The sequence below is a fragment of the Madurella fahalii genome, assembly GCF_045866475.1.
Source record: "Madurella fahalii IFM 68171 DNA, scaffold_2, whole genome shotgun sequence".
NCBI lineage: Eukaryota > Fungi > Ascomycota > Sordariomycetes > Sordariales > Madurella > Madurella fahalii.
The window spans coordinates 7,393,346-7,416,676 of record NW_027263972.1 but is presented as its reverse complement, the minus strand read 5'-3'; the positions used below and the strand labels follow the sequence as shown (position 1 = coordinate 7,416,676).

The following is a 23,331-nucleotide window of genomic DNA, read 5'->3' as shown; positions in this document are numbered from 1 at the left end:
ATACTGCTCGGCCAAACATGTCAGTATGGTAATTATGACGACACAGAACCAAAATGAGTTGCGCCGGGCAACTTTGCTCCTCCTCCGCTAGGCGATAGTTTGAGCAATTCATAGCATCCAAGACCCACAATTCGGGAGCGCATCCACGTTGGACACAGAACCTACCTGTAAGTGACCTAACCCATAAACACAAAAATCATCCAAGAGACCGAAGTGGGGAACGCTGGGCGGCAAGGCAGACTAGGCGGCCGCATGCCTAGCCATCTCGCTAGGCGACTGTATTAACCGTTGTCCTAGGTACCTACCTTTACCTGTATGGCGCAACGGGCGGCCCCGTATTATTCCGCAGCTTGAAGGTCCAAGCAGTTGCTCCGCGCACGAAGAGAGCTAATGCTAGGCTAGCAGCAACGCGGAGACGGGATCCAGCCACATTTGCCTGGCATCATATTCTTCCCGGCCGGCAAGAAAAAGGAGCTGGCCTCTGTCCTAGGCAGACTCGGGTTGTTGGGCTGCTCAAAATAGTGCTGTACAAGGCCGTTCGATGATTGGCTAAGTGGATGCGTTTGCTTCGAATCACGCTCACCAGAACTAGAAACGTGTGCGAGCAGTGTAGGCACACTGTTTTTCTGACTTGTATCGGACTGTCAATTGGACCGCCTGTAGCTATGTATGTGTACCTGAATGTTAAGGTACCTAGGTGATGGTTGCTGCGCCGTTTCACTTTGAACCGGTATCGGTGATTTACTCTGTGTGACAATTACCGTCTGGTTATTTTGAAATGGAATTCGCGGGATTTAAGGAAAGGAATGAACATGCGTGCATCGAGCCAACCGAGTGCTAGCGATTGGTGTTTACATCCGTCAACTGCTCGGGCGGTGGCTTGACCCAGTTCCAAAACGTCCGTCGGTAACCGCAGGGGGAAGTTCACGAAGTGCACATTGGCGGGGCGACTAGCGGTTGGCGGGGGAAATGGAGGCGTTTCTTACGCCTTGGCCACGGAAAACGCTGGGCTCTCTTTGGCCGGCGATAAACGGTTTTCAGAAACTAGGCACATGCACAACCGGGGACAAACCCCTCCAACAGGCGGCCAGCAGGCTGCGGTAGCTGCAGGCAAGGACAGCTCAGAGGGCAGCTGCGGCCAGTCACGCCCCGCGATGCAGCAGCCATGCATCTACCAAAGCAATCAAGGCACCGCAGCTCTTCCAACCTGCCACTGGCTTGAGGTGAGCCTCATGTGCGCGAATCCAACCTAAGCCCCTCCTCCACCTACCACGCCTGCGTCTCCTCGCCCTGGCTCCGGTCTCCAGCCCTACGTCTGCCGCAACCACCCCCGCCGACCGGCCGAGGCCAAATCTATATTCATTCCTTTGAGTATAATTTTGAGCGCTGGGTTGTGCTGCACCTTGAACCTTAGCAACCCTCCTACCCGGAAGCCCGACAGCCCAACACGCGATATCCGGCCGCTTCTGCCTGGTCCGGGCCCTCTAGAGTTACCTCCTCCCTGTCGGACCTCTATCCTCTTCCCATCATGGGCCAGGTTTTGACGTCGGACTGACTGGATTAGACGCAACCGACCACAAGCGCATCCCCGATCGCCAACCCCGGCCAACAGCGGACTTCCTCTGCCGGCCGCCAGCCTCCGCAGCAATGTTGCCGCTTCTGGTTAAGATTGGAAGGACGTATCATAGGTTGACAGATATGTTGAATCCGTTGAAGCGGCGCATTCTCGAACCAGACGAAGCATCTCGGCAGCCTAAACAGCCGCCTGGAGCTATGAGTGTGCATCTGGGTGTTGGGTCACGCGAGCAAGCTGGGACGGCAGTAAATCCTCTCGGTGCGTGTTTCGACTCTCTCGAGACTATTCGTTGTATCGGAGTTGATACCGACTTCTTCTCCGAGATCTCACAACGCCGTTGGGTGGCTCCGGTTGTAGTGCAGCGGATCCGATTGATCTCACGGCTTCGCCCGGGTATTCTCGCCCGGTCCATCAGCTTTTGATGTCCCGGGTTGCGGAGTAGTCGGTGCATCGAGCCTTGATGGCTATGGTCCACCTCCCGGCATCGCCGGTTACCATGTTGTGACGCAAAACTAACAACAGCCAGACGTTCAGCCCTCGCCTGTTGCATTGAGCCCTTTCGCTCAAAGCTCTGCCTTCTACGACCTTGATAGCGACAGAGAACTTGTCGCGTATGGAGCGAGCCTACGGACCGCCAGATGTGCGAAATGCAACAGCCTTATTAACATTGACGGACCGGGGATCATTCGGCGAACTAAGAAAATGCTGAAAGAGCCAGGTTGTCTATACGTGCCCAAATGTACAGAAGCATCAAGCTGACACTCAGGTTTGATTAGGCACCGTCCATCCATGTCTTCGTTGTCCCAAATGCAACACCTGGATTTGTGTCGGAAAACACATCGAGAATCCGGACAAAATACCCACGCTAAGTCAGGTAAACTCGGGAGAGGACTGCTTCAAGATCGCCTGCTGCTGCGAAGCAGGACGCATGTTTCTTATCTTTTCTCTACTGTGCGGCTTCGAGCCTACGGTCTCAAAAACGGGAGATAAGTCGCGGCGCCTGTCCAAGTCAGAAACACCCGCGGGCGCCGCTACCTCCACTCAGGCAGTACCCGCCAAGCAGTCGCAGCTCGCCAAAGGAACTGGGTATGGCGATAGCTGCACTTCGCCTCGCAATACAGGTACGGGCACTAAGGGGCGAAGCCGCAATACTCGGTATCTCGCGCGCTATTCCCTAGCCCTCTCAGTCCTTCTGCCGTCCACGCGCAAGCCCGCACCGATGCCCTTCGATACTAAGTCCCATCCGATGCTATCAGCGATGATCGCGAGGAGTCCAATGTTACGGCATGCCGCACAGCTACTCCGCCATGCTACGATCGAAGAAATCGACACTCACTGTGGCCCAGCTAGCGCTGTTCTCGACTTCTTACGGGCGATTGCGGATCACGAGGACACAACCTCGATTGTTCGCCGCGAGCAAACTCTATTCCCGTGTGCAGCACAGCTTCCTCAGATCTTGTCTAGCGTTGTTCCTAATCATGGCACCCCCGGCGCAGCCATCTACGAAACTGGGCAGTCGCTACATGCTATTATTGAGCAGCTGGCGACCCCCTGCCGCAAGTTCGTGGCGGCGTCAGGCCGGGTTGCCAACATGGAAGGGGAAATCAACCAGGAATCGTTAGCCGTGATGAAACAAATCTGCCGCATGGCCGACTCGCTGACGGCCACCCATCCACCTGAACCGGAAGCTAGAGAAGCGAAGGAGTCTGATCAACAGCCTGCTCTAGCGGGCGATTCAACGGACAAAGGGAAAGAGCAGGCGGAAACATCTCTCCAAGCCATCGCGAAGGACGCATCGGAATGGCACCGCGCGAATTGCGTCAAGGATGTTCCGGATGAAAAGATCCTCGCGGGTTATCATTTTAAGGATGCAATCTTGTTTGATGCGGGGAGTCATGCGCGAAGTCGGATCAAAAAGATCCTCACCCAAGTTACATCTCTCAGCGCAGATTTGCCGGAGGGTGTCTTCGTCCGGTACGGCGAAGGACGTCCCGACTTGCTGAAGATTTTGATCGTCGGGCCAGACGACACCCCGTATGAGCACGGTCTCTTCGAGTTTGACATGTTTTGCGACAAGGACTTCCCAAAGACGCCCCCGTTGATGCATTTTCGGACAACGGGTGGCGGAGTGGCCCATTTTAACCCAAATCTGTACGCAAACGGCACAAGTAAGTGTTCAATCTTCTGCATCGTGTCAGCGGGAGTTGACTTTGCCCAGTCTGTCTTTCCTTACTGGGAACGTGGAAAGGCCACCCATGGGAGCCGGATCGCTCGTCCATTTTACAGATTCTGGTTTCCATCCAGGGTAGGTAATCTGCTGAAACCTACTGCTGTTGTCTGGCGATTAACGTGTCCCCAGCAATGATCTTCAACAGCCAGCCTTACTACAACGAGCCGGGCTACGAGAGAAACACCAACCAGACAGGCGCTGAGACCTACAACAAGAAGGTCGAGCTCCTCACTATCCCACATGCCATGACTTATTGGATGACCCACCGGCTGAAGAATCCGCGCGCCTCGGCCCCCTCTTCAAGCGGTGTCGCCGGCCCGATCCCGGCCAACAGCAAGGCGCCGCACGCCGAGTACCGCTACGACGACGACGCGATTTGGGGCGACGTCATCCGCAAACACTTCGAGCTCAAGGGCCGCATGATGCTGGATACGGCCAAGAAATGGGAGGCGAAGCAGCCTGACGCGCCGGGCATGAAAAACCTGGTCCGGGACCTCCAGTACCGCCTTAGGGAGTACGGGTTTCTCAGCGAGTAGTAGGACGTTGACCAAGGCTCGGGAAATCGCGAGCCGTGCCCACCGTCCGGCCGTGCACGCTACGGGCCACCGTTCCCGACGGCGGGGAACAAGAGCCTGGTGATAGCGGCGGATAGATGACAGCAGTCATTATTTATTAAGCGGCTAGATGAACGGGGCTAAATCAGCACCATACCAATCTAGTGGTCTCACTATGGAGTTCGTTGATGGTTCTGTCACAATTCCTGGGGGGTAATGCTCTCTCATCCCATGCTTTGGTTTATAGTTTCCTTTGTTTCGAGGCTTCAGTTGGTAGGCGGTTTGGAAGGGACACCCTTAACAATGAAACAAAAACGTCACTATGATTCCGCTTTGCGGTTTCTGTCTCGTGTCTCCATTGCTAGGGTAGATTTGGGGGGGGCACTCTGATATTTGACCCAGATGGAAGGGTCTCGGTGGGGCAATGTTGAGCGCATTCGCTAGTTCAACACCTTTTCTGCTACATGGACGGGTTAAGCGTTGAGGAACAGGGTTTTAGTTCGGGGAATTGGGACAGGAGGTAGGATATTTCGAATATATGGGCGACTGCTCAGCCCTACCTTAGAGAGCTTCTTTCGTCAAACTGAATGTACGCTTGAGTGTACTTGGAGCCTGCAACAACCCCTCTCCACATGCTATACGTTTTTGTCTAGCGAACATGACGACATAAATCCCTCAGATGTGCCGGAACGTCTTACCGTGTCCAACGCCATACTCCTCAAGATGCAAATTCCCTTTTGACTGTCCGGCCGAAACGCCCCTGGTTCAAAATCGCAACCCAACTCCCTTTCCATTTGCATGCCCGCTTCTTTAATAAACCCAGAGCGGGCCTGGCCGGGCGATCGAGTCAGAAGCTGACCCCGCGCTCCAAATCCAGCGCGCCACTGGCGCAGACGTCGTCTCACAAGGCCGGCCCAAAGGGATCCTCCATCTCCTTCTTCACCTTCTGCCCCTTGACGTCGGCATCGCCAAACACTGCCTCATCATCCTCGAGGCGACCTGTCGGCCCCTTCCCTCCATCGAGACCGTCCTCGTCGTCGGACTCGTCCTTGTGAGCGGCCTGCTGTCGCCGGGCACGCTGTAGCCCCACCAGGTTGGAGCGCTCCGGGTCGCGGCACTTGTTGAGTTTCTTGCGGAGGGGCTGGAGCTGGGCTTTGTAGACCGTTTTCTGCGGGAGTAGCAGTGTTAGCCAGTGGATTTACCCGAAAGCGGCCAGGTTTGCGTGGAGTTGGGGTACGAGGGAGGGGGGGCATACGTTTGTCCAATGTTCCCTCCGCTCGGGCAGCTCCTTTGAAAGCATGTCTCTGCACGCCTCGATCGTGCCCAAAACCTTGTCGCGGATGTGCGGGCCGATGATGGTCGCCTTGTCTTCCTCGCCACCGCCGCTGCGGCCTGCTGCTGGTCCCTTCTTGGGGGCGTCGATGCCGCTGCCTGACATCGGCGTGTCGGCGCCGCTGTTGTTCGCCGGGGCCGGAACGTGGTGGAACGTCTCTTGTATTAGTCGCTCGGCAAGCCCGCGGTCGGCGAGGGACAGCGCGGCCAGCATGATCTGGCTAGGCGTGTAGTGGAAATATGCGTCGGTGATGAGCGGGCTGAAGCGCAGGATCTCGCGGGCGCGGCGCTCGGCGGCAGCGATTCGAGCGGTCTAATTGGTTAGTGGGATCCTTGGGATGCAATTCTGGAGAGGATGATCCGTGACGTGACATACCTCGATATCGTCCAGTAGGCTAAGCTCCATCACGGCACCCCTAAGTGCCCTGAACGGATTCCTGACCTCCAGGGCGAACCGTAGGCCCTGGCACAGCAGGAACTCGCCGGCTAGGATCTCCTCGGGGTGTTCTTTACCGAAGGTCTTTCCGAAACTATGCAGCAAGGATATCAGCCGTTACCGACATGCCCGGTAGCGTAGGAAGATTGTGGACTCACTCTGAGATACTTGGAAACGCCCCCTCTGCCTTGCACCCAAAGAACAGCGCGACGATCAGCATCTCCTGCGGCGGGTACGTCATGATGCTATTCATGACGTAAAATCTCCTGAAGACTGCCGCCGCAGTGGCCTTGATTTCGTCCGACATGCCGGCATGGTCGCCTGCTCGTAGCAACTCCGATGTGTAAAACGTCACCAGCAACGCCTCTTCGGCAGGCGTCAGGAATTCGGGCAGCGCGGGGGTTGAGCTTCCCTCCGGATCGGGGGTGTTGGCGCTTGATGTCGGCGCGGATAGGCTGTTGCTGGGCAGCGCGGGGAGAGAGGAGAGACGAGCCGAGATTGTGGAGCGCGCGGTGGCGTTTGTCTTCTCCCGTATGGCAGCCAGCTGAGAGGGCGAGAAGGACCACAGCAGGTACTGTGACGACTGCCGGTACCGCGCGTCTTCGGCGGCCATGGTGGGCGGATCCGATGTTCACGGTCTTGGCTCGGTTCGCGCAACGGAGTCTGGTTCGAAGGCCGGGGTCGGATCAGCCAGCCGAGGTGCGGCAGAGAAGGAAAGACCGGGATTCCGGAGGCAGAGCAGAGCACTGAGGTACGCCGAAATGAACGGCTTGCTTGATTGGCGATATCGGTGAGGAAGAAGCCGTGTTGATTAGTGTCGCATCGGCGCTCGTATTTTCCTGGTACGTTTAGGTTCGGGTTCGTAAATACACTAGAGCTCGGAGGGTAAGAAATGGGTCTAGGTGTACCCCACCCAGGCCGTTTTGGCGAGATCCAGCGTGGTGGAGAGCTTGGCTGCAGGGGTTAACGGAGGTGCCACTCCACTGCATGCAGCCCCAACCTCATCTGCAACGCGACGCGTAATCTTCCAACTTCTGCACAGGCAGCTCAACAAAGCGACAATCGTTGGGGATAAGCCATAATTCTTCAATTATTCATGCCTTGCGGTCCGTAGGATTACGCTTCTTCTACGCCTCTAATAGGTCACAGGTAATGACGCCTCGACAAAGTAAACTAACCCGCGGAGCCCAGCCCACGCAAGCGCATACCGGAACCAACACCAGAACTCCATCCAAAACAACCTATCGAGATACTTTTAATCGATTGACAAGCCATTCCGGCATTCAACAACCGCCCATAGTATATTTTTAGTAGTGGCTGGTCTCCCGCCTAGCAGGAACTGGCGGCGGCGGCTTCTTCGAGCGGCTCGGCGGCGGCGGAGGGGGGGCCTTCCGGGAACCCAGACCGCTGTAATTCGCTGGCGCAGTATTACTAGAGGTGCGACTGAGGCTGCCAATGCTCGTATCCGGGCTCGTACTTCGGTTGCCCCAGTCTGGGCTGCCAGTGTCGCTCGTCGTGTCGCCGTCTCGGTCCGCGAAGATGTTGTCCCTCGTCGTCACGATCCGGCTCACTGGCCGCAGCTGACTACGCAGGGCGCCCACGTTCGGGATGCTCTGATTCACTGCATAGGTCGAGTTCGGTGTAGAGTTGCCAGAGATGCGGCCGCCGATGCGCTCTCGCTCCAGGTTGGCGCCGCCTTGGAAGCTATTCGCTTTCCCAATGGCGGGCCGGGCAAGCCCATCGGGCTGTTGGCTTTGAGGCTGCATCGAGAACCCAGCGCGAGATGTGCTGGCACGAGGGGGCATACGGACTGGCGGCGCGCTCGTCTCTCTCTCGTCAAATTCGGAGACACCGTAGATGCTTGCTCGTGGCGCCGTGTTAGACCTGCCCCGGTTGGTTGGGCGACGCTCTAGGCCACCATAGCCACCCATTGGGCCCGCGGTTGACGTGCCGGCCCAGTTGTTCCGCACACGGCGGAGTTCCTCGGCGCATCGCTCGTGGTAGTCGAGCTCGGCGTCCAAGAACTGCGTCAAGCCCCGGACACTCTCGACTTCGGCGTCCTGGATGTCTTGCATCCGGCGAAGGACATCCTCGGACGACTCCTCGTACTTGGCCTTGGCCCCGCGGAGTTCTTCCTCGAGCCGGAAGTCGTCTCGCTTAGCTTTTTGGAGTTTGCTCATGCTTGCGTCATAGGCCAGGCGCCGGTTCTCGAGCTTCTTGCGAGCGGTCTGGTATTCCTTCATCATGGCGAGGGATCTCTCAAGCGTCTCCAGCCATGAAGCGGTAGCCTCGCCAACGAAAGCATCTTGGATCGCCGCCACCCTCTCGTTGGCACGGCCCATTGTTATCAGGCAGTTGCCAAACTCCGAGTCGGGCTGGAATTCCTCGCCGTGGCTAACCATGGTGCGTCCCAGGTAACCGACCGGCAGACCCTTCTCCTTGTCTTCGGAAGCCTCAACGTGGCGGCCGATCCACTTGACATATTGGTTCATGGACCGTTGGAGGCGATCCATGCCTAGCACGCTGTTAGTAACTTGCGCGTCGCCGTGCTGGGGAAATGCAACTCACCATCGAACCGAAGTGCCATCTCGGTCTCGAGCATCTTGAAGTCATCCGACATGGTTGTCTTGGCCTCTGCGCCCATCTTTTCGCCCGCCCATTGGAAGGCGCGGTCAAACTTCTTGGTGAAATTCATGGCTGCTGGCTGTCCGCGAATGCGTCGTCAATAGTGTGGGCCGAGTGGAAACGAGCGAGCTTGGGGTGGTCGATCAACGACCGGCGATTGCGTCTTTTTGTTCCTGGCAGAGGAGCTGCCAGCGCACCGGTCCGCTCACCAACCTCGCGAATTTGTTGTTGTGGTGGTTGGTAAGGTAGCCTGGTTGGGATTCTGGGCTGTGATAGGTGACGTTCCTCGGTTGCGACAATGACGACAGCTGCAGCAAACTATAGTGCAGCGGACGGCAATCTAGACAATTGGTGCAAGGCAAAACGAGAGATCTGGAGGAGATTCTTAGAACGGGAGGGCAGGCATGATATGGAGCAAAGAAAGTGGCAATACGAACTCGACCTGGACCTCTCTCTGGTTGCGAAACTCGTCAAACGGGTGAATCGAGACCCTGGTCAATATCGCCGGGGGGGCAAGGGGTCCGGACCGAGAGGCCCAGAGCTCCAGTGATCTTCCAGGGATCGTCTCGGGGCTTGCAGAGCGCTAAGCTGCAACTGCAGGGGTCCCGTCAATGCCCACTAACAAAAGAATGGCAGGGGCCTGGTACCTGGCTGCTAAAGTTGGGGGTGGGATGGCGGGACGGGACAAGCAGCCGACTTGATTGATCGATGTGGGATGTGCCTTGCCGGCCTCCTCTGTTTGCGCAATAGAGGATGAAAGGGGAAATTGCAGAGGATTATCTCAACATACCTAACATTGAGACCCGCCACACAATCGTAGCAAAGCCGCCGGCTTCTGCTAAGGGAAGTTGTCCAGCTATCTTTAGATACCAGTTACGACACACACACAAAGAGTAGGGACGTCTGTGGCCCTGGTTCGAACGTGTGTACAGTACATAGACGCGCGACAATTTAGTCTCGTCCAAGTTGGGGTCGATGGCCACGTCTAGACCCTGGCCTTTGCTGGCCTGATCGAAACGCTCAATAGGACACTTGAATGGCAAACAGCGGCCGACTCTTTGACCGACAGCGGACTCCGAGTCCTCGGAACCTGCGCATTTTGGAGTTGCAGCATCCCCCAATTCTCGGGACATCCCTTAGCCAACCATTCATGAGGCACAGCAGTTTTTCCAGGCGATCGCCTGCCTAACATAGTATGTTGCAGCGAGACGCTGATTGCCGGGAGAGATGAGATGAAATGAAGAGCTCTCCGCGAAAACATGAACATGCCTTTATGTCGGCAAGCCACGCCGTCGCGTATCTCTTGGTGCAGCTGCCCATAATTCCAGAAGGAATTGGTCGGGCCGCATAGCCTGAATGGCCCTCGATGTCTGGGGCGCTCCGAAGAGTCTCCTTCGCAATGCAGCGGCAGCCCTCCATGGACGAACGGCTGCAGTGTCCATGGTGCACAGCAGGAACAGTCTGAAGTTCCATTGCAAGAGCATCGGGCCAACGAGGACGAACGCCTGCGGCTTACCCCGCCAACATTTTAAACGCCGGAGAGATCCGTGAGCCGCCAGATCGAAGCGTTGGCTGCCAGTCGAGGCCAGCGCTCCAGCGCTTCCGAAACATCCCCCCCCAAAACATGCAGACCCACTTCGAGAACCACTCCATGTTGGAGCCGTTTCAGCCTCAACATCAGCGTCACCAATCGTTGCGCTGACGAACTTTGGCGGGGTGATAGCCTCGGGGCCAATTGATCGGATGTGAGCAGCCGCTTTTGACGCCGAACATCAGAACCCAGCAATCGTGATGTCAGGGTCACGCTGCCGCCGGAGCACTGAGAGATCGGCGCGCAATAGCGCTTCCCGTCTTCTCGAAATAAGTTTTGTTCAGCGTTTCGCTCTGTTCGCTCGGCTCCAAGCCTTGTCCATAAAGTCTTGGCATCGCCCTGTCCTCCCATTTCGCTTCAGCTGATCTTACACACGATGTGCGCCAGGAAGATCTCCCGTGGAGAACCAGTGTGTCGTTCCAATTGTCGATTCGATCCTTGGGTCCGACACTAAACTACACTCCGCTACTGTGCAAGGTACGGTTCAGTACCTTAGTGAACGAGGAGACGCCAGGATCCCGGGACAAGGGGAAACCTGAAAACCGGTCAAGTCGTTGAGCGTAGCGGAATTATCCACCCCATCGAGGCAGTGCTAGAATAAGACTGGATTGGTTGGTGGAGTAGTGATGGGGTCGGCTTGCCCGTGTAGCTCTCGGGCGCACCAAGGTACTGTACCAATGCGCCGGGCAGCGCTTCTCGAGACAGGAAAACACCGCTGTATCGGAAGATTCTTCTCCGAACAACCTAGCCATCGATTGGGATCAACGTTACAAATACTAGCATGCGTCCCCGTAGCTGCCGCAAGGAACAGTAGCCCGTAATGTCAATTCTAGCCTACCGCGTTAGAGCAAAGAAAACCCAAGAGCCGTGTTTTACAAACGCCTGTTTCGCAAGGTCCCCAACAAACACGTGGATATCGCCCCGGGTCTATGCAGCGGACGGGTGCCTCTCCAGTTACACGCCCCCGTGTGTACTGCCCAAGTTGCTGCATCGATAACCAATGCACATACCTCATACGCCGTAAAGTGTGATTCAAGTCTCCTGTGGCCCCGTTCCCCCCAACCCGGGCTCAAACAGTACCGCTGATGCTCAGCTCCCTTATTTCCTGCAGAACCTGCTCGACTCTGCTGTCCAGATGGCCTTGCGCGTACTGGTCCCGCGTGTCGGCGTCGAGGTACTGTTGCACCTGGGCCATCCTGCTGTAGGCCTCGGCGCAGAAGCGCAGCTGGATCTTGACGAGGGCCTCGAACGACGGGTCGAGGTAGGGCACGCGCAGGTCGATGAGCTGGGGTAGCTCTGAGCACAGCTGCTCGTTGAGCTGCTCGTAGGCCGCCTTGGCCATCTCCATCTCCTTCTCGGCCCGCGGCAGCTTGGTTACGTCCTTGTCGGGTTTCTCGACGAGCTTCTTGACCTTGGCGCGTAAGGCATCGTAGTCGAGGAGTTTGTGCCCGCGCTTCTTGATGCCTGGAGTCGACGGACGTGTCAGATGCAGGTTCCTGTGGGTAAGGGGGTGAGTAACACGTACACTCGTTTACGTCGGGGAAATAGGCGCAAAACCGGGAGATAGGCTCTAATACGGTGGTCCGGTATGGCCCATCCAGGGCCTTGATCGTCTCGGCATCTAGGTCCTCCACCGCTTGCTTGTAGCTCCTGCTCACACCGTCCTTCGCGCCAGAGTCGCCGTAGAATGCGTCGATTGTCTCGGCAATCCGCATCTGCGAGGCCGTCATTGCTGCGAGAAATGCAGTCAGCACCCAGCATTCTCCACCTTAGTGCTGTTGGCACTCGTACCTCGCAGGGAATCGAGATATCCCTTTGCTTCTTTCTGTAACCGCAGGGACGCCGCTTCCATTGTCCTAAATCTCCTGTCGCATGTCTCAATGTTTATCCATCTCGGCGGTATCCCCTTTACGTTTCCCATACCTCTCCTCGACTTCATAATCCCGGTCGTTCGTCTTCTCAACATGACCTATCGCAACCCACATCAGCAACGTTCTTCGGAGGCCGGAAAGCCAAAACTCGAAGGGAACGGTCGGACGGACCGGTTTTCATCATCACCTGCGTCGTCGCGCGGTTGACATTCTTCTTGAAGCCTGCGGGGCGCGGTCAGCATGCATGGCGGCGAGATGTAGCCATCGCGGGGGTCTCGTACCCGCCCAAGACATGATGGAGAAGAGTGCTGATTGCTTTTCGTGTGGTCGGGTATCGCTGGTATCAAGGGCACTAATCCGGAGTAGACAAAACAAGAATGCTTGTGAAATGAAATGCCGACTGAGTGGAATGTTGGAGGAATGCGCCGCGAACAATCAGCCCGGATCCTTGCAGTGCCTGGGAGGATTGAAAGGGTGACGACGGGAACTTGATTGTGGCGGTGCGGGCTCATTTCCAGTGCCGATGCCCCGCCTCAACGACGTCAGTGCTGGGGCTTGCAAGCCACCGTTAGCAAACAAACCTGAGTGGGTCTTCGCTTTCCATTGCCGGCCGAAACCTGCCGGCATCTTTTTTTTTTTTTTTTTTTTAACGGTCTCTTTTCCAGCGACAGCTCTTCGACAAGCCGATCGACTCCCGCACCGCGGGAACCTCGAACGAAGCGATAGCAAGACCCGAGTCTCAGTCCATTGTGGGGCTTTCACTCCTTTTCATGACAACCACCTCCTTGCACGACTACGGCCTTGGCGTCTTCCCGACTCTGACTACGAGACGCAAGCCAAGCTATCGCCGACGCTGAAACTTCGAGCTCCCGCTATCCCCCGGGTTCTTCATACACGCAAATCGCAGACACAATGTCTCCAGTACAACGAGTCCTTATCCTAAGCATCGGGAACCCGGGCAAATACCGTGACACCTACCATTCCGCCGGCCACATAGTGCTAGAGTCTCTCCGAAAGCAGCTATCTCTAGACCTGCCCCCGTTTACAACAACCAAGTATGGCAAACAACCTGCTCTCGCGTCGATCGGCTGGAGGTACTCGCTGGTGCAGAGCCCAGCCATAATGAATGTATCAGGGGTCTGGGTGGCAGCAGCGATCCGGCAGCATTTTGAGGAGTACATGCTCTCTCCCGAGCAGGGCGCTGTCGTACTGATACACGACGACCTTGAGTTGGAGATGGGCGCCGTCAAGACAAGGAAATGGGACAGCAGCCACAAGGGCCACAACGGCGTCAGGAGTATCCAAAGCTTGCGTATCTTGTTGAGCCAAGCTCCCGGGGCCAAATTCGCGCGAGTGTCGGTGGGGATTGGCAGGCCACAGGGGCGGGACAAGGCGACCGTGTCCGACTTCGTACTCAGCACCGTTTCGAGGCATGATAGGTCTGTCCTAGAGGGAAGGTCGACCGAGGGGGTCCTCGACGCCCTCATTAGCTTGGAGAGCAAATGGAAAGATGGATAAGGCGGGCGTAGGCTCTGCGACTGTAAGATTATGTGTACGAATCATCTTGATACCCTGGCTGCAACTTTGTTCTTCTTTGGCGGAGTTGGCAGAAAAGGCGGCTGGTTAGTCGGCGGGAAAAGACGGCGTCCCTTCACTCACCACGATTGACAAGCATCGCTTGAGGCGGAAACCACTTGCAATCCGATTGACGCCCTTTCTACAGACCGTCCAGCTAACCAGTGAAACTAGCAAAGGCAGCAATTCCTAGCTACAGATGGTTAGGCGTTAACTAGGAAAGAAATCAGGCCAGCTAGAACCGGCATCTCCTACAGGGCGCAGGAGGCTTCGGGTTCCAATCATAGGAAACGGGGCGACAAACTAATACTCCAGAACCTCAGTCGACGGCTACCACCGCGCCTGGCGAACTAGGAACATCTTTTGATCATCGTCACCTCTTTGTTTAAGCAGGCCGATTACCTACCTACAGCTTGGCGTCAAAAGAACCATAACGAGATCAAGCGCGGCGCAAAAGTCGCCAACAAGTTCCATCGCCATCTTCCAGAAAGCGGTTGCGTCTTGCAGGACACGCGAGACTCTTCCAGAGTGCGGTCTAATCTATGTTGATGGCGAAAAGGGCTACCGCTGTGCCGTTTCGCATCATTAGCTACTCTAATCCGCCTCTACCGAATCATCGGTCTGGGGAGGTCGCGTCTAGTGACAGACCAACACTACATGCACGACACCTCCGTCTTCTCCAAATCCCGTGGGCATGATCTAGGGCCACAGTACATCAGCAAACCGCCTGCGATGGCGGCAAGGCACTATCCCACGACATGTCTCACCCCGCGTTTGGTATTGCACGATTTGGGGGCCAACTTGGCTCCTTGCTTTGGCCGTCGATGCGACGATGTGTGAGAAGCTGTTCAGTTTTCTCAAGGTTACAACCTACTACTTGCGTCGTGATGATCGGTGACGGCGGTAATCAAGTCTTATATTACTTCGTGGTTCGAAGAGTGTAGGGAGTTGTGTGCCTTGATGTATTGGCTGACATACGATGTTCAAAAAGATCCGCGCAGGTGTTGACATGGATTGCAACGTCGCAAGACACGGCACGTCTAAATCCGGGGCGTGACTTAAACAGCCATCCTGCCGATGCGCTAGCCAAAGAGGACAAGGACCCCAACTTCCGACGACGATAGACATAACCAACATAGATATGTGTACCACAAATGTACAGTACAGGTGCATCCACATTATAAATCTCCGCAACCCCACACTTTAATATACGAAAGTTTGGGCCATGGCACGATCTACTGGTTTTCGAGCGCTGTACCCTAGAAGGGTCCGGGTATATTAATTACCTTGGTTGCCATCGTCGACTCACCCCAAGTCGTGGGTTACGGATGCGTGGCACAACACCAGTATCATCCTGTTCCTCTCTCAGTCCAGCATCATGATGAGGTTGACCGCCGTACTCACATCCGTGTTCACTCTTGCTAGCGGCCAATCCACAGCTGCACCATGCGCCCCCGTTCCCGCCAACTTCTCTCTTTCTCCGGCTCAGCCCCGAGGCTCTCGGGAACTCCCAGACCCCTTCCTCACCGTGCAAGGGACGCGTATCACCAAGAAGTCTGAATGGGCATGCCGGCGAAGCGAACTGGCCCAGCTCGCAGAAACCTACGAATTCGGCCCCATCCCTGGCCCTCCAACATCCCTCAAAGCCTCGGTGAACAATGGCAATCAGCTCGTCCTCACCATCGCCGTCGACAGCAAAACTATCACTTTCAACGCCAACATTACCTACCCCACGACCGGCAAACCGCCCTACCCCGCGCTCATCGACCTTTCTGCCGGCACCCTCCCTGTCCCCTCGAACATCGCGACGATCACTTTCCAGGTCGATACCGTCGGCCGAGCTGAGAGAGGCTTCGCCCCGGCCCGCCGGGGCCTCTTTTACGATCTCTACGGCACCGGCCACGGCGCAGGCACCACGGCAGCCGGCATCTGGGCGGTGTCGCGGATCATCGACGCGGTCGAGCTCACGGCGGGCCAGACGTCCCTCGACCCAACCCGGATTGGCGTGACGGGGTGCAGCCGCTACGGCCGGATGGCGCTGGCGGTGGGCGGCTTCGAGGAGCGGGTGGGCCTGACCATCGTCCAGGAGGCCGGGCCGAGCGCCGACTCGTGCTACCGGCTGCGCGACGACGACAAGGGGCGGTATGACATCTGCAACACGGTGCAGTGCGACCCCTACGAGACGGATTACGGCCAGGCGACGTCGTTCAGGCGCTTCTACGACAACCCGCACGAGCTGCCGTTCGACAGGCACTCGGTGGCCGCGCTCGTCGCCCCCAGGGCCATCCTCGTCCTGCAGGACGACATCCAGTACAACCAGCCCCGCTCGAGCTTCCAGTGCATGGGCGCGACCAAGAAGGTGTACGAGGCGCTCGGGCTGGCGGATAGGATGGCCGTGTCGCTGCACGGCGGCCATAATCTCTGTCAGTTTCCCGCGACGCAGCAGGAATTGCTGGATGCGTACATTCGGAAGTTCCTGGTGAAGGAAAAAGGGGTACAATTCGATACCGATGTCATTGAGTTGAAAAACACACCGCCGGACTTCTCGGGTATCAGGCCGGCATATAGTTGGACAACTCCCAAGCTGGAGTAGCCCTTGAGTAGGCCAAGAGTAAGCCTAGTAGGGTGTCTCGGTCGGGTGAGAGTTGTCCTCCACACTTGGTTGGATAGCGGGTTGAGTGAAATAGGGGGGTACTTAGTTGAAGATCAGCACTGGGCCACACGATGCATACGAGACACCTTCCCATTATGTCACAGCGATGATTGGGGCGTAGTGAGGATCATAGCTATTTCGTCCCCCGTTCTTACATCTAACTGCTGTTATGGCGGGAGAGGTCAAGTCGGGTGGCTATCAAAATTAAGGCGTTTTTTAGAAGCCAAAATGGGGTCTTCCAAAAGACGGTCCTCCTTATTCTGCATAATTCGCACCGGCATGACACCGCCGCGGCCCAACTCAGTAGTATAGATACGAGTTTACGCCGCTGACAGGAGGTGTCACAGAAAAAAACTCCACGGTCTTCTTCTACGGGGGTCTCTGGTACGCAAACAATCGAATTAGTCTGGCAGCGATGGAAACGGGATTCGGCGACGTGTGATCTTGGGATTTGAATAACCAGGAAGCACTCTGGTGTGTTCTCCGTCTTCTTTTTGCTTGCTTCTCGCTCTTTTTGATTCTTCTGCGAGGACTGACTGAATATCGACAGTAATAACCGTAAAATGTACCTAAGATAATCAGATGGGCGCGGATAAACAAAGACCACCTAGTCATTAAGCATTCATTGCCAACTGCTGCTTCTCTTCGGTCTTTTGTTCTTGTTCCAGGCCGAGCACTCCAGTCGTGTTCCTGTGACGGATGCGAGCTGCTAATTAACTGCCGGACTGTCTCCTACCGAGGCTCTTTTCCCAAGGCGCGGCACAAATGCAGTCACAACTTGCCCAGTTCCGTCACCAATTGCGGAGTTTCCCTAACCAATTTTGGACGTCCCTCTCGTGGTTCTCGTCGTGGCATTCCCACCATTGCCTTAGTCTAGACCGCTAATAGGCGTTGGTGATGCGGGGAAGCGCGCTGCGTTATGGATCTTAGAAGCACGTAATCGGCGGATTCTATCTCGTAATCCATGCCCTCAACGGGCTTGGTAAAACTGTCGGCATGGGCGAGCCAGTAGGAATCGGATAGCAGCGCCCCGTTTCGGCCGTAGATAACTTCCATATCGGGCAATGATGCCATATTCTGCGTTCGAGACTCGCGATGCCGTGACAGTCGCGCGGGGATTAGGTCAGGTACTTACTTTAAGGTACTTATATTCTCCTCACGTCCGCCTGCAGCGTCACCATGACCAGCCCGAGCTCATTAGAAACTCACCCAAATCCCGGACTAGCAATCTAGACCCCCCGCGAACGTCCCCCCAGCACCCTGCAGACACCGGCGGACCCAACCAAACAACAACCATGGTCCCCGGAATTCTCGCCGAAGAGCCTCAGCAGCAGCTGCCGCAAGGAACAAAGCGAAATGACGACGCCCCGCGACACATCTTCCCAGATGGCATCCGCACATCAGGCCAGCACCCACCTCTTTACGACGTACTGAGGCCCTACTCCGACTTCCCCAAGGAGATCACCGGGCCGACGGTCTGGAAGGCTGCCGACTTCGCCGACCGGCCCGAGCAGTGGATACATCCCTTGACAGACCCGGAAATCGAAGAGCTCAGCGCCGCCGCCGACGCCTTCATCGCCAGCGGCACGCCGCTGACGGGCATCTCCAAGGCCAACTTCCCGCTGCCCCACCTCGGCGGCGTCCTCACCGGCCTGCGCGAGGACCTGCTCAACGGCAAGGGCTTCGTGCTGTTCAAGCGGTTTCCCGCGGACCGGTGGGGGCCGCACAAGAACGCGGTGGCGTACATGGGCTTGGGCACGTACCTGGGGTACTTTGTGTCGCAGAACGGGCGGGGCCACGTGCTGGGCCACGTCAAGGACGTGGGCGACGACCCGGCGCAGATCCACGCGGTGCGCATCTACCGGACGGCGGCGCGCCAGTTCTTCCACTCGGACGACGGCGACCTCGTCGGCCTGCTGTGCGTGCACCGCGCCCGCGAGGGCGGCGAGAGCGACGTCGCCAGCGTGCACCGCGTCTGGAACGCCCTACAGCGCGACCACCCGGACGTCGCCGAGCTGCTGACCCGCCCCGTGTGGTACTTTGACCGCAAGGGCGAGGTGTCGGTCGGCCAGGAGGAGTGGGTCCGCCAGCCCGTCATGTACATCGAGAATGGCGGGAAGCAGAGGGTGTACTGCAAGTGGGATCCTTACTATGTCAGGTCGCTGGCGAGGTTTTCCGATGCCGGCTTGGTGCCCCCCCTGAGCGAGGAGCAGGTGCGCGCGATGCAGATCCTGGAGGAGACGTGCCAGCGGGAGGCGCTGCATATGGTGCTGGAGGTGGGGGATATCCAGTTCCTGAGCAATGCTCATATTCTGCATGCTAGGACGGCGTACAAAGGTGAGTCTCCGTTTTGTGTGCGCCAGTTTTGGTTTTCGTGTACTCCGGATGCTGATAATGTCTTCTTTGCAGATTTCGCGCCACCTGCTCCGCGGCGGCATCTCCTCCGGCTATGGCTTGCTACTCCGGAGGGTGAAGGCGGCTGGGCGCTCCCCATGCCAGATAACCATGAAAAGAAGCGGGGAGGAGTTCAGGTGGATGACACGCCACCTAGTGCACCCTTGGATGCGGAGTAAACGGTGTATTTGTGATCGCCGCCGGTGAGTAATTTCACCAAAATTTTGCATAATAATCATGGGTCACTGCACAATTGGTATGTTGTAATTGCACTTTACCATGATCATGATTCTCCAGAGCATCGTGCCAGTGAAGTACACATTAGGAAGCCCCTAAGGGATACATCTATTGACAAGAGGCTCTGTTGATTCCGCCACGTGGTTATTAGGCTGAGATTGGAGGTACCGTGTTCCAGGGCAGACTGTTATATCAAAGCCCGGTAAGGAATTTTAGTTATTGTGACACATACATACGTGGGATTTCCACCGCTTCCGTGCGAACCGCTGATCATGCAGGTCGTGGATCTCTCTCGGAGACGTTAGTTGACAAGTACTAGTACAGAGATCGCCACGTGCGCCTCTGCAATGTCTAAGTGACCTGTATTCCCAAATGATGTTGCCAGCGTTGGTGCATTAGTCGGGGCAGATCCTGGCCGGCATGCTAGTGTTTGCCGTCTTAATATGAGTTAATACAGCAACTGAAGCAATCCCACCCTTTCTAGCAGTTTCTGTCCTACTACTATGCACTTGTTGTACTGAAAGGGGACAAGTGCATCGAAGCGATGAACTAATACACCGAGAACAAGATGGCAACTAGCGACCCAGCCAGATATCCAGAGCCTGTGGTATGCAGGGGGCGCTCGAGACCGTGCCAACTCGGCCTCATCTCCGGGAGATAGATGCGTTCTTTCCGGACAGGGCGGCGTTTGAAAGGTGTGTTAGATGCTAGGCTGCAAGCATCTGGAATGGGCACTTTTCAATCCTTGGGCTGCAGACATTCAGTGGGATTCACATGGCGGCCATGAGGGTCTGCTGGCGGTATGGAAAGCTGTACCCGCGCCCTAGCGGCTTCCACATCCTCAAGTCTTGTGAAGGTTTCATGATGGTCAAATGATGGGACTACTGGGAGACGTTGCCCACTCAGAACAATGCCGATAATTTGACATCCAGCTGTATTCTAGACTTGTTGACAAAAGCAGCTCGGCATGTCGATCAGCTGCGCAAAGAACCTTGCTGACTCATCGCCTCGAAACGGCGTGGCCACAGTTGAGATGCTGGGGGAAATGCGTCTCCAGCAACACTGCGGGCTCGGTGTCGACGTCGGAGCTCATGAGGAAAGGCGTGGAGAACGCTCTACACAGCAGGGCTGGCTTGATGCTACGGAACACACACCAAAAGAACCGCTGGGTATGCCATGGAAGCCGCCAAGCTTCCATCAGGCTTCCGAAGTGATTCGGCGACATCGAGACCCTCGGTCGCGACAGGCTGAAAGGAATCAGCCAATACAAAAGGCAGTGGCAGCGGATGGTTGATGTCAGAGCAATATCGGCGGACCGTGGCCTCGTGCCTTTCCGCTCACCCATGGGAATAGGAGGCAAGGCATAGAAGCGACAATCAAAGCCTCCAGACCGGAAAAATGGCAGTATATATTGGCCCAGACGGGACTCGGAGACCAATCAGGAAAAGCTGTTCCCCAACGACCGCGAAATTCTGTGCCTGGTGCGGGGTTTGGTTCGGCGGGAAATTAGGGGAACAGCCGCCCGTGGAAAGTGAATAGATTGCATAGCAACCCAGCTATACACCGGCATTTGGGGGCAAAAGTCAACCCCGGTTCACACTCAGGAACGCCAGGCGTTTCGACGCCACGCAGACCCAACGTTATCGAGCTGTCCCGGGCCGAGATGCGCACCCAAGCATGTTGATCAAGGGGTCGATGATTGCGGTGCCGCTCCCACGCCCCACTGCAGATGTTCATGAACTTGGTGGAGAGCTCAGGGGCAGACTTAGCAGATATTGGAATTCGTAGATAAAGCACATGGACTATCCCGCACTAAGTGTACTATATAAACACGTCGTGCCGTCTTTCCCCCTCCCATCACGCACCGTCGTGGTTGTTCATTGCTGTATTGACCAGGAGACTCCTGAGATCTGCCTTCGAGTCTTGAAGTAGCTGTCGACCGAAGTCCAATCGGATCGTAGAAAAAACTTGCGGAAATAGGCACCACGGAAAGGAAGGACAGGATGCATTGGAACTCGCTCGCAGCGCTCGCGCTCGTTGCGCCTGCGTCGGCTCTGCTTCGGTTCGGCTGCTCACAGCTCGTCGTCGAACGACTAGACCCCCTAGTCACGCCGGGTCTGAACCCATCCCCACATCTTCACCAAATCATCGGCGGTGTAAGTAATAATCGAGACGTTTCAGGCGCTGAATAAATAGCAACGGGGGGCGAAACGGGAATTGGGCTGATCCGTCTGGGGATGCAACAGAATGCATTCAACGTTACCATGGCCCCCGAGGCCGGCGACATCGCCGAGAGAGCTACATGCACCACGTGCCAGTTCAGCGAGGACTTCTCCAACTACTGGACTGCGGTGCTCTTCTTCAAGGCCCGGAACGGCAGCTACCACCGCGTGCCTCAGATCCCCAATGTCGGCTTTGAGGGCTCCGAGGGCGGCATGACGGTGTACTACATGCAGGACGGGCTGGCCAACTACCAGCAGACGTCCAAGGTGACGGCGTTCAAGACGGGCTTCCGCATGCTCATCGGCGAGGCGGCATACCGCAGCAGGGAAGATGCGGCCCGGTTCCGGCAGATCACATACACGTGCCTGGAGAATATGGGCACGCGCTTCCCTGAGACCATGGACTTCCCCAAGAAGCCGTGCCCGGCAGGCATCATGGCCAATGTGCGGTTCCCGACGTGCTGGGACGGCAAGAACCTCGACTCGCCCGACCACATGAGCCACATGTCGTACCCGGAGACGGGCACCTTTGAGAGCGGCGGGCCCTGCCCGGAATCGCACCCCGTCCGCGTACCGCAGCTTATGTACGAGACTATCTGGGATACGTCCATGTTTAACTCGGAGGAGCTGTGGCCCGAGGATGGCTCGCAGCCGTTCGTCTGGTCCATGGATGACACGTGAGTGCTCTTGGCGTGACGGGACGGCAAGACGGAGACTAACACGTTGGCAGCACCGGCTATGGCTCCCACGGCGATTACATGTTCGGCTGGAAGGGCGATTCGCTGCAGCGCGCCATGGACTCGCCGTGCTATGTCAACTGCCCAACCCTCAAGACACAGAGCATCTCGGCCATGAACCAGTGCAAGGTTCCCACGGTGGTGGACGAGCCGATTGACGGCTGTAAGCACATTGTCGTTGCTGATAAGAGCAGCAGCATTGCTAACATTCTGGAACAGGGCTCAAGGTGCTTCCGGGATCTCCCACGGGTGTCTAGAGGTGGTCTGTTTACGGGAGGGGCTGATACGATACCTATACGGGGTGGGTAGGGAATTTTCAACAAGGGACACTTTACGTAGCCGCATGTCACGGTGCCGCAAACAAGATACAGGATCGAAATATACCATTCTCCAGAATTGGGTGTTTGCGTCTCGACTGGATCCGCTGTGGTTGTGCTTCAACGTTCGATTCGGCGTGTCGAGGACCTAGGCGTTTCTTCCGAATGATCAGGCAATATCTGCAGCCCGGAAACGGCCAGGCCCAGGCCACGTTACTATGTAGAATGCGACCCCGAATCTGCGGGTGGCTGAACCCGGGGGTTTGGTGTCGTTGAACAGAAGGGCGGTGAACAGTCGAGCGTCCCGAATAATCGAAAGATGGGCCAGTAACCAGGCCGCTTCCGCCCCAAAAAGGCCTGGAAGATGCCAAGCTCGCCAAGCTTCCACGGCTTCGGGTCAAAGCAGCCCGTTCGTCAGCCACCGGCGCCGCTCTTCCTCGCCTGTAACCACTCGTTTGCCCCTCCATGGTTGCAACCGTGACGTCTTACAATCTGGATATGGTGGCGCGCCGCTTGAATACGAGATCGAAGAGAGAAAAGCTCCAAAAAAAAAAAAAAAAAAAAAAAAAAGGCTGGTGGTGACATTCCCTTACCGTAAGCCCTTGCATCAACACGAAGGGTTACATCGAGGTCATGGTGCGCTGCCGCCTCCAACCACCGGCTTTCTTTCATCCCTCGGTCCCAATCAGCAAACCGGCGGCGTTTCGCAGCGCTCCAGGGCATAAGTATTGACAAGCAGACGAACGGATCTGCAACCATGACGCTCTGCAACCATGACGCCGCTTTAGGTAAAGACCACAATCCCACCGTGGCGGTGTCCACTGCGGCGATGTCTAGCGGGTGCCGCCGGTTGGTTCGTCACGAGCTTGTTCCTGGGGCTGGATGCGGAGGAGTGCGAGGTGGCTTGCAGTGGCGCTCGAGGTGGTGGGCACATAAATGAGCGCGATGACCCGGGATGCCAGTCAGATCGAACAGCCCTGC

General features: G+C 56.6%; 8 protein-coding genes across 8 annotated transcripts; 5 read left to right on the top strand and 3 right to left on the bottom strand.

Moving 5' to 3' along the window:
• Positions 1-2,504: 2,504 nt before the first annotated feature.
• On the top strand, positions 2,505-4,342 carry MFIFM68171_04942 (Ubiquitin-conjugating enzyme E2 Z; the record flags this gene model as incomplete). The annotated part of the gene is made up of 4 exons (XM_071060362.1): positions 2,505-2,697; positions 2,755-3,744; positions 3,795-3,881; positions 3,936-4,342. The coding sequence occupies 4 exons, from the start codon at positions 2,505-2,507 to the stop codon at positions 4,340-4,342; spliced, it is 1,677 nt and encodes a 558-aa protein (XP_070916463.1).
• A 919-nt stretch (positions 4,343-5,261) lies between these two features.
• On the bottom strand, positions 5,262-6,741 carry MFIFM68171_04941 (Cyclin; the record flags this gene model as incomplete). Its single annotated transcript, XM_071060361.1, has 4 exons — positions 5,262-5,528; positions 5,616-6,005; positions 6,069-6,222; positions 6,287-6,741. 4 exons carry the CDS (start codon positions 6,739-6,741, stop codon positions 5,262-5,264), a joined length of 1,266 nt encoding a protein of 421 aa, XP_070916462.1.
• Positions 6,742-7,435: 694 nt separating this feature from the next.
• On the bottom strand, positions 7,436-8,823 carry MFIFM68171_04940 (BAR domain-containing protein; the record flags this gene model as incomplete). The annotated part of the gene is made up of 2 exons (XM_071060360.1): positions 7,436-8,643; positions 8,697-8,823. 2 exons carry the CDS (start codon positions 8,821-8,823, stop codon positions 7,436-7,438), a joined length of 1,335 nt encoding a protein of 444 aa, XP_070916461.1.
• Positions 8,824-11,413: 2,590 nt separating this feature from the next.
• Positions 11,414-12,509, bottom strand: hob3 (BAR adaptor protein Hob3; the record flags this gene model as incomplete). The annotated part of the gene is made up of 6 exons (XM_071060359.1): positions 11,414-11,808; positions 11,870-12,076; positions 12,136-12,209; positions 12,268-12,313; positions 12,387-12,437; positions 12,497-12,509. 6 exons carry the CDS (start codon positions 12,507-12,509, stop codon positions 11,414-11,416), a joined length of 786 nt encoding a protein of 261 aa, XP_070916460.1.
• Positions 12,510-13,127: 618 nt separating this feature from the next.
• On the top strand, positions 13,128-13,733 carry MFIFM68171_04938 (peptidyl-tRNA hydrolase; the record flags this gene model as incomplete). Its single annotated transcript, XM_071060358.1, has 1 exon — positions 13,128-13,733. One exon carries the CDS (start codon positions 13,128-13,130, stop codon positions 13,731-13,733), a length of 606 nt encoding a protein of 201 aa, XP_070916459.1.
• A 1,438-nt stretch (positions 13,734-15,171) lies between these two features.
• Positions 15,172-16,383, top strand: MFIFM68171_04937 (4-O-methyl-glucuronoyl methylesterase; the record flags this gene model as incomplete). Its single annotated transcript, XM_071060357.1, has 1 exon — positions 15,172-16,383. One exon carries the CDS (start codon positions 15,172-15,174, stop codon positions 16,381-16,383), a length of 1,212 nt encoding a protein of 403 aa, XP_070916458.1.
• Positions 16,384-17,738: 1,355 nt separating this feature from the next.
• On the top strand, positions 17,739-19,016 carry MFIFM68171_04936 (Taurine hydroxylase-like protein SAT17; the record flags this gene model as incomplete). The annotated part of the gene is made up of 2 exons (XM_071060356.1): positions 17,739-18,780; positions 18,853-19,016. 2 exons carry the CDS (start codon positions 17,739-17,741, stop codon positions 19,014-19,016), a joined length of 1,206 nt encoding a protein of 401 aa, XP_070916457.1.
• A 2,061-nt stretch (positions 19,017-21,077) lies between these two features.
• MFIFM68171_04935 (Carbohydrate-binding module family 1 protein) lies at positions 21,078-22,290 on the top strand (the record flags this gene model as incomplete). Its single annotated transcript, XM_071060355.1, has 4 exons — positions 21,078-21,230; positions 21,321-21,973; positions 22,027-22,196; positions 22,253-22,290. The coding sequence occupies 4 exons, from the start codon at positions 21,078-21,080 to the stop codon at positions 22,288-22,290; spliced, it is 1,014 nt and encodes a 337-aa protein (XP_070916456.1).
• Positions 22,291-23,331: the final 1,041 nt, after the last annotated feature.